The following is a 9,655-nucleotide window of genomic DNA, read 5'->3' on the forward strand; positions in this document are numbered from 1 at the left end:
ACATAGTTGTTCTGAAAGAACACTGAATGAATAAGTGGACATATATTCAACCAGTGACACATGGGACTTATTTATGGTCAGAAGATCTTGCTCGAATAGTGTTCAGTAAATTATCTAATATTATTTGCCTTCATATGAAGATAAAATAACTGAATGGCTAAGGTAGTTACTTTGGTGATGCCCAATGAACTATGATAGCCATCCAACTCCCATGCCCTGTCTAGTCCTTTTTCAGCAGAGGCTGGTTGAGGACTGCATGGTGGGACTTATCCTGGATTGCAGGCTCTTGGCAGCCCTGAGATGCTGTGTAAGGAATTCTGTCCAGCCTGCTGGACCAAACACATGAAAGACCATGGAAGAAGGCCATGTGGAAAGGCCATGCTGTGAAAGAGGCCAGCCACGTCTAAGTCCCAGGAGAGCAGAACCCAGCCCAGGATGAGAAACAATAAAAGGGTTGTTGTTTTAAACATTAGGTTTTGGAGAGAACTGTTACTTAACGATAGAAATCATTGCTTTCTTCATGGAATGATTGGGACTAATCCCACACTTGTGGAGGGGCTTTGTAAGTGATCACGTGCTAAGTATTTGTGAGGGGCTGCTATCTCTGGGCATAGGTGCAGGTTGAGTTTCATGCTGATTTGTAGAGATATGTCCATTTAAAAATTAGCCTGAGGGAGCCCATTCTCTTATAAAGCACAAAGTAATGTTCCTATCTAACATTAGGAATAATATAACCTTTGGTATAACCTTTATATCCAATATAAGCTGTGGTTTCTTCTATAGCCTATTTTCTTTTTACCTGGGCAGCCTTCTACACTTGTGGGGAAGGCTGGGAAGGGGGCTGGTGAGATGCACACTCACAGCTTAATGAAAACTAAAATGTATAAATTGCCATCTAAACAGAATAGGAAAGATGTATCACTTTCATTTATCTTAAGGGATGGAGTTAATTTGAGAACTAGTCAATGCTTATACTAGTTATAAATATAAGTAGCAAAAGCACTTGAGAAGGCTGAGCTAGAGAGAAGGGAGAGGGCGCCAAGGAGGTCCATATCCAGAGTGGACCAGGCTCAGAGGAATTGAATGATATCAATCAAATTCCCAAGAGACCCCAGTGACAGTTCATGCACTTGCAATAATAAATGTAATTTCCAAGCCAGAGTGCCAGGCTCTCAGGTAGTGGGAAAACAGATACTTTAAGCTGCAAAGGGCTCCGTGTCTGGAAAAGGCATGGGGGTGGGGCAAGGACACGCTCCTAGAGCCATGAGTGGTGGTGCATTTTGAGTGTGCTGAGCAATGAAAGTGGACTGTTACAGGAAGCCTAGATTGTGCCTCTTTTTGTGCACATGGAATCTGTAATCTATTTCTAACCAGGCTGAGAGGTTGCTTTCTGCTATTATAGTTTATGAGTGATAGGGAGATGTTAGGGAGATGCCTTCCTTCTCTCCAAAGGATAGTGGAAAACTCCCTTCTTGCATGAAAAACGGGATAACAATGGAAGGATTTGGAAAATTCATGAAAGACCCTTGGCAAGCCCAGGTCAGACATTCTCATTCTTCATCCAAAAAAAAAAAAAAAAAAAAAAAAAGTTCTCATATTACCTGCACCTATTATTTTACGTCTATATTATAAGGTTTGCTTATAAGCTAGACCCTAAACTTTGAATTAGAATTATATCATTCATCTTTATCTAGTCAGTCCCAGCATAGTCACTGTCATACAGGGCTGTTCAATAAATACATGTGCAGTTAACTAAAAGTCTGATGTTTCTAGAATCTGAAACATTGCAACAGCTTCTTACTTGGAATGTTAATGTTACCCCTTTGTCATGATTTGAGAATGAGAAAAGGTAAAGGTCACTAGATCATAAGTCCCTCTATGAGAAACCTGCAGCTCAGCTGGACTCCTCTGGTGGCCCTTTTGGTCTCTTGGCTTTGGACAGCCCCATGGAAATTAATCCTACTAAGACTGGACCTCTCACCCTAGCCCAGGATGCATCAGCCTAGGCTCCCAAAGACTTCATGTCTCGCTGAAATCAGGTTTTCTTTAACCTGTGCTCATTCATTCTTGCAGTACCTTCCCCAGATCAAGTGATCCTCTTCTTAGGCGATATAGGGAGCGAGACATGAACCCTTTTGCAGGTCCGTGGCTCTCCATGGCGGTGAGGCTGGAGGTCAACCAGCTGCCCGTCCCAATGCGGGAATTCCACACCACACCAAGCGGGGCATGCGAGGTTTGGGCGGGGACAACTCACGGTGGGGTCAAACCGGGAGGGAGGCGCTGCTGCTGCCCTTACAGCTGAGAACACCGAGACACCCTTAAGAAATATTTAGCAAAATCATTTTATTTACTGTGAAGATCTTGTAACTTGACCCAAGCAGAGATGTACTGGGTCCTGCAAACATTCCTAAAATCTGAACGCAGTGCATAGGTCCCTCTGTGTCCCTCACGCCATTTCAGGCCAATATCTCATTTAATACCTCGGACGGCATGAGACAGTTGACAGCAGTTCATTCCGTCGCTCTCCTTTCCATTCTACTTTTTGCACACTATTCTGATTTCAAGGAAATAATTTAGGGGTGGTTATGGGAGCAGAGCAAGAAAGAAGGTGCTAGGCTTAGCTGGGTCCAGGAGAAATATTTATAAGTCTTTTCCTTTAATTCGATCTAAACCAGTCTTTCCCAAAGTTGACTGCTTGGGAAGCTTTCATAACAATTAATGTCTGGATATCACCCCAGAGGGTCTAATTTAATGAATCCGGGGTGTTGCCTGGGTGTCGGAGTGTTTTTTTAACTCCAAAGTTTATTTCCAGGTTGCAAACTACTAATATAAACTCCTAATTTCTCTTTCCACTCTGACCAAAAAAAAAAAGAAAAAAATACATGCTGAGCCCAGGTCAGGGGCCATAGGAATTCTCTGAACAACTCCTATACGCCGCCCGCCAGTGCAGCAAAGTCTTGGAAAATCAGCGCGCGCGCCGATGCTAAACACTCCGGAGCCGCTGGGCGGAGCCGGTAGGTGGTGCCCCTCGGGGCCCCGCCCCTGCACGCCTATCGGCGCGCGGTGCGGGCCCTGACGTCACTCTTGTCAGGGCCGCGGCACATGGGCTGCCGGATGCGCTGAACCCGGCGCTGCTGGGCCGCGGAGCGCGGGGAGCAGCGGCTGCAGGCGCGGGGAGGGGGGTGGGGTGGGACGGCGCGGCGCCGCGGGTGCTCGCACTGGGGGCTAGGGACGGGTTGGTGCCGTCTGTCCTTCTGCAGCCGTCTCTCTCTCTATTTTTTCTTTCTATTTTGCAATTTGGAACATTTTTGCAAGACGAGGGGTTCGAGGCAGGTGAGAGCATCCTGCGCGTCGCCCTGGAGCCCGCGGGCACTTGGCGCGCCCTCCTGGGACTGTCTGCACCGAGAACCCCAAAGTTGTTTTTGATTTTTTAAAAAAGATATTTTTATGCAGATGTATTTATAAAGATATAAGTTTTTTTTTTTTTTTTTTTTTTTTGCTTCCCGTGTCTCTCCACCGCTTTGAAAGCGAGTACTTTGGCAAAGAACGGAGGAAAAAGCTCAGCAATATTTCGGGGGGTGATTGTCTTTCTTTTTGAAAGAAAAAAAAAACTGAGTGCTTCGCGATGGAGAAAATGTCCCGACAGCTCCCCCTGAACCCCACCTTTATCCCGCCTCCCTACGGCGTGCTCAGGTCTCTGCTGGAGAACCCGCTGAAGCTCCCCCTTCATCACGAAGACGGTGAGCGCTGCAGCGGCCGCCGCCGCTTCTTCCATCCGGGCTGTCCCGCTCTGGGGAGGGACGACGCTCCCGGGGTGCCCCCTCCTTGGCCAGGCACCCGGTTGGCCGGCTGAAGCATCTCTCCCCTTCCCTCCCTGACCCACCGGCTCTCCAGCCTCGCTTTGTGGAAATTAAGGAGCTCACCCATCTCCCATCCTCCTCAATAAAAAGAGGTGCTCTCTCCTGACCAACGTTTACAATAGCGCTGGGGACCTGGCCCAGCATCCACGGGGACCAGCTCCTGCAGCGCAGGTGGGAGATAAACTTGACAGGTCAGGATTGGTGCTTAGAATAACCAGAGTGGAACCGTCTGCTGGAGGACAGAGCCTCCTCGGTTGGGGAGGAGATATTGGGGGCCTAGTAGGGGTTGGAGGCTCCAGTGAGGTGGTCTTCAAGGGCGTAGCCTGAGTATTGGAATTGTGTTACTGCTTCTGTTGTTGTTTAGTATTTAAAACTCTAGGAGGTGTGAGTGGAGACGCGTTTTCTTCCGCTGAAGGGTAATTGAAACAGCGGGGTGGGGGCTGGTGGGGGGAGTGGTCTCTCGGCTGGCAGCCGTGCACGCCTCCAGCGCTGACACTTTGCCGGTGCACTTTTCCTGGTGGGAGGAGAGAACGGAGCAGGCTCACGTGTAACCGCGCAGGAGCCTCCTCTGGCCTGAGCCCTTTCGTGGTAAGTCCCCAACCTTCCCTAGACAACCTTGGCTGTAGCGCTAGAGGAGGGGTACGTAGATGAGAGGAGGCATGGAACCCCACTGATACCCCCAGGGATTTGTCATTGGGCCAGTGCGGTTTCACACTTTTGATTTCACAGTAACAAATGCGAATCATGCAGCTCATGCATAAAGTCTTGAAACATTATTGAGCTGCACATAGCTTCAGAGTATTCACATCTTTTCTGGGAGGGGACAACCTGTTGCATTGCAAGAGCTGGGGTGTTTGGTTGTGGTCTGCAGACCATTCCCTACCTCTTCCCTTTCGGAATAGCACTTTGGAGGAAGGGTCTGGCTGCAGGCTTTTGCTTCTGTGGGTGTTTTAAACCAGATTCTCAGATGAGACTGTAGAGAGCTAGAATGGAGGCTGTGTTTCTGCGAGATAAAAACTCAGAAGCAAATTCCTTAATCCCAGTTCCACCCACTCCTGAGTACTAGAATTGGCAAAATCTAGAGCGCCTGTTAAGGACCTAATCTAGGGAGCAGTATTTCCATGTACAAAATAGCTGCACAATTCTATCAGAGATATGTAGAATAACTCACCTTTTCCTATAGCCCAGCTTTTGACCTTTGCATAGATGTATCATTTTTGTGACTTGGATAATACTTAAGTGTTTGGGGAAGAGAAAGAAGAAAACACTTTTTATTTACTCCTTTTGTAAAACAAAACAACAAAAAGCAATGATGTCCCTGCAGCTTTCAAAGCAGCAGTAGACACTATGTGCCCAGTGGCTTTCAAAGAAGTGTAGGTACTGGATACAAAGTATTAGAAAAGGGTGGAGAGTTTCTGCTTTACTAAGATTAAGAGCACCAACACACTGGCTTTGTAAGTCTCTGCGACCTCATATTGTTTCTGTGATAAATTTCGGAAAGATAAGTCAAGCCAGGTTTTTTGGTGATTTTCTTAAAAAATCACATCCATTGTATGTAATCCCAGGTGCTATTTTCTCACTTTATAGATTTCAATAATTTATCTCCTCCAATAATCACTGAAGACTATTCTCTTGTTTTTAATCCCAGATCAGCCTTGTAGCCCTATCCCACTGACTAGTGCTTTCTTTCCAAAGTAAATAGGAAGATGTTAAAAAACAGGCAGAGATCCATGTCCTGCCTGAACTTTTAACTCTAAATCCACAAAACAGCAGCCAGCAGACCCTGGTGCTCCTGAGTGCTTTTGTAACAGGGTAGTCAGAGCGACTTTTCTTTCTTCTTCTTCTTCTTTTAATCCCAACTTTCCCTTGTTCTGCAGCATTTGGTAAAGATAAAGACAAGGAAAAGAAGCTGGATGATGAGAGCAACAGCCCGACGGTCCCCCAGTCAGCATTTTTGGGACCCACCTTATGGGACAAAACCCTTCCGTACGACGGAGATACTTTCCAGTTGGAGTACATGGACCTGGAGGAGTTTTTGTCAGAAAATGGCATTCCCCCCAGCCCGTCCCAGCATGACCACAGCCCTCACCCTCCTGGGCTGCAGCCGGCTTCCTCAGCCGCCCAGTCGGTCATGGACCTCAGCAGCCGGGCCTCAGCACCCATTCACCCTGGCATCCCATCTCCAAACTGTATGCAGAGCCCCATCAGACCAGGTAAACTCTCTGGGAAGACTCTCACTTCAGATGGGGAGGAGGGCGAAGGGAGGGGGTGGAGGGAGGTGGCACCATTGTCCTGACACTCCTAGGTTTCAGCATGCTCCACCCACAGCAGGGGCTCTTCCACTGCGGTGAGCATCTGTGCCACTCACCTGGAGAGTCAGTTGGATGCACTCTGCAGACCTACCCCTGGAAATTTTGATTTTTTTTTTTCAGGTCTGCGGTAAGGGCTCAGAAATATGTATTTTAGCTAGTTTCCCGTGGGAAACTGATCCTAGGAATAGCAGAGTAAACTTTATGCCCTCCTGCAGATAATGGCAGGGATAATTTAAGCATCTGTCTTATTTCCTATTTCTTTCCCCCATTTCCCAAACACATAGCTAATAGGATTTGGCTGCATGGTTTGGGTAGATGTTTTATAAGGCTTGGTTTATCTCTGTTTATTCTTCTATTGCCTGAAGTGCAGACATGTGAATAGAGGTAGGTCAGGTATTTTTTTTTTTCTCATTCATCTTGTTTTGTCACTGAAGAATCGACTCTAAAAGCAGGTATCCTATTAACTGAGGTTTAGCCTCTTCCTTCTCTCGCCCATTGCCATTTCTGTGAACCAAACTGTTCTTACATTGTGTTTTTATTTTCATTTGTCCATCAGAGTCCATCTCTATCAAAGCCCACAAGGCTGCAAAGTCAGCTGTAAATGATGTTGAAATGTTACACAAAAATATCACCTAAAGAGGGGCCAGTGCTTTAAAATCCATTGCTAAGTGCACAGAGATAAACGCAGATTGAGGCAACTCTGGATTCATGCCTTTAGCACCCCATAGTACAAAGGGAACAGGAAGAAAGATCATTTCATGTGCCCAGGTAACCAGGAACAAGGATTCAGCCTGATTAATTGACAGGAAGGTCATCAAGCAGAGAGCCTTCCCTGCAGGGGAAGACAAAAAGCAGGACAATGTGAGACTTGTGTGGGAGATTGTTACTGAACTCCATGTCCTCAACTCATTGCAGAAATTTCTGTGACATGTGGAGTGAGATTTAAGTGGAAGGAAATGAGGTGAAGGAGGAAGAGAATACCTGTGCCTTGATACATTAGTATTGAAGTTCAAGTTCACTCTTTTAAATAGATCTGGCCTTTCAAATCCCTCTTGTCCCTTCTCCAAAACCCACTTTGAAGGATAACTCCAGGCCACTGGCTGGAATGGAACAAAGTCTTAACCTCCCATCAACCCTGGAGGCTGCAGGAACCTGAGCAAACACTCCTTTAAGGGAACTGGGACCCCTTCTGCATAGACTGTCTAGTGCCACTCTCTTCAGTTTCTTCCTGGGAACAGACAACCAGCAAAATACATAACTCTTCCAAGGGGAAAGACGGCTGGGAAAAGGAAGCGGAGCCCCAGGGGTCACACGTGTTGGAGCTTAAGTCACTCTGCTGTGCAGTGAGATGTTTGCTACTTCAAACATGTTTGACTTTAGCAAATGGCATGGCCTCTTGGAGACTCAGTGGCCCTTGGTGTCAAAGGGTATAATTTTTATTTGATGGGGTTGTTGTGAGAATTACAAGGTCAGGTGCATAAAGTGTCTGATGATTTATTTGCACTGGGGTCCCACTATTGGGAGGGGGATTGCCGTCCTTGTTATAGCTGTATCAACTTTAACCATTTATTCTAATCCTCGTCCTCTGAAATACCTTCTTAAAGTAATTAGGTAGAGTGTACGTCCTTCCTCTGGAGGGAAGTGTCAGGTTTTGCCCAGTAGCTTTTGGACTGTCTTATTGAGAGTCAAAAATCAGGATTTTGGAATTTGATACTTGAGTCATTTTCCAGAGCTTGTTAGGAGTTTATATCAGTCAATGACTTGCAGCAATTTGGGCTGTCCCAGGCAGAGTTGCAATCCACAGCAAAGAGCTCCTGAGCCCCTGTGGGTGTCCTTTTGTTACTTTATAGTAGAAAAGTACACACACTGAGTCTCTGGAAATAAGCTCTTTATTTCAATATCTTTTTAGAAATAGTGGAGATGCTCTTCAAGAAAAGTTTTCTTTTTTCTTTTTTTGAATTGAAAACTCAATGCGAGTCCTAACAGAAGAGAGAAAAAGTTAAAGCTCTCCTTCAAATGCCAAACAGATAAAAATCACACTCTGCTGTTCATATAGTGTTGGCCCTTATAAAGATGATAATGCAAAATGAAACTCTAGGGGATGTGGGCTTGATGGATGTGTATCAGAAGCCAGTCTGAAAATGGAGAATGTTCCTGATTATTCTGTGTAGCTTACAGGAATGACCAGAATAGAAGTACCAAGTGAAATCTTGAGGAAAATGAGTCCTCAGAAGGGAAGAACACAGATGTAGCCTTGAACATTCTGGGAACTGTATAATTTCATTCTCAGTCAGGAGTTCTCAATCTTGGGACTACTAACATTTTAGGTTAAGTCTTTGGGACATCATCCTGTGCAGTGCAGGATGTTTAGTGACATCCCTGCCTCTACCCCCCCACATGCCCATTGCTCCTATCCTCCGGCTGTGACCAGTAAGGATGTCTCTAGTCACTTCTAAATGTCCCCTGGGGGATAAAATCACTCCCAGTTGAAAGCCAATGGTCTAGACCTTCAACCTGGCAACACTTAGACTTAATTAAGGGCCCTGATGTTTTTCACCTTCCAAAATATTTTATGACAAAACTTTTGGGAAGGTCAGGAGACAGTAGGTTGCCAAGAAGAGAGAGAGTATTTTAAAGTACGTTGTTAAACACTTCAAGTTGATAAAATATGAAGTCATCAAGCTAATCAAGAGATAATTGCAGAGCAATTTACTAAACATTTGTTTTCAGCTGTGTACTCAGTGAGCATCTTTTGAGTTATGCTCAGTTGCATTGTGTCGTTAGTACTGTCTGGTGGAAAGGAAATAAAGCCATAAACAGACAAATTACAGATTACGAAATCCACCCCACGGGTATCTTGGAGTGACAAGGTGAGCATTCTTGTGAATTCTCAGAACTATGTACCATGACTCCTCCGGGCCTCAGCCTCCTTTCCTATTTTGTCCACCCCAACCATGTTTCTCTGATCAAAGAGTGAATCAAATCTCTGAAGAAATACTCTAGGGATCCACGAACATCTGATTTGGCAAAGATGCAACTACCGTGTTTTCTGAGCTGTCCCCTCAATAAAGGGAAGAGTGGTGGTTCTCGGACGCTGTAGTTACCTCCAGGGTCTTCAAGTCATCTGAAGTGCAGCATCCTGGATGTGGCCAGGTCAGCAAGGATGACAGGAATCATCCAGAAGCCTTCAGTGTTTGCATTTCAGATAGTATCATAGGTGGTATGTGGGGATGAGCTCCTGGAGGTATGTGCTAGGTATTGGGGAAAATAAAAACATGTTTGTCCTGAGAATTAAGCGATTGCTTTAAGGACAGCTGTCCCTTTAGGGAAAGTCATCTAAAGCAGACAAAGGCAGAGTTATTTTTAAACCCCATGCTTGTAAAGCTAGATTTGAAACTGTTTCCTCTGGTGGTTTTTCTTTGAATAGCTTGGGGGTGTCCTACCACTCTTAGGCCCCTAGTCCACTAAGAATTAGGAAAGTTC

General features: G+C 45.7%; 1 protein-coding gene across 4 annotated transcripts in view; it reads left to right on the plus strand.

Moving 5' to 3' along the window:
- Positions 1–3,187: 3,187 nt before the first annotated feature.
- The window catches only part of Hlf (HLF transcription factor, PAR bZIP family member), a 49,550-nt gene continuing 43,082 nt past the window's right edge, over positions 3,188–9,655 (plus strand). The window contains exons 1-2 of one of the 4 annotated variants that reach the window (XM_005321603.5): positions 3,188–3,740; positions 5,738–6,073. In XM_005321603.5, coding sequence (XP_005321660.2) covers positions 3,626–3,740; positions 5,738–6,073 — 451 coding nt within the window. In that variant the 5' untranslated portion in view covers positions 3,188–3,625. Of the gene's footprint in view, positions 3,741–3,792; positions 4,052–4,298; positions 4,449–5,737; positions 6,074–9,655 lie in introns of those variants that run through there. The other 3 variants (XM_005321602.5, XM_078042275.1, XM_078042274.1) reach the window with 3 other exon arrangements.

This window comes from Ictidomys tridecemlineatus, chromosome 3 (assembly GCF_052094955.1).
Source record: "Ictidomys tridecemlineatus isolate mIctTri1 chromosome 3, mIctTri1.hap1, whole genome shotgun sequence".
NCBI lineage: Eukaryota > Metazoa > Chordata > Mammalia > Rodentia > Sciuridae > Ictidomys > Ictidomys tridecemlineatus.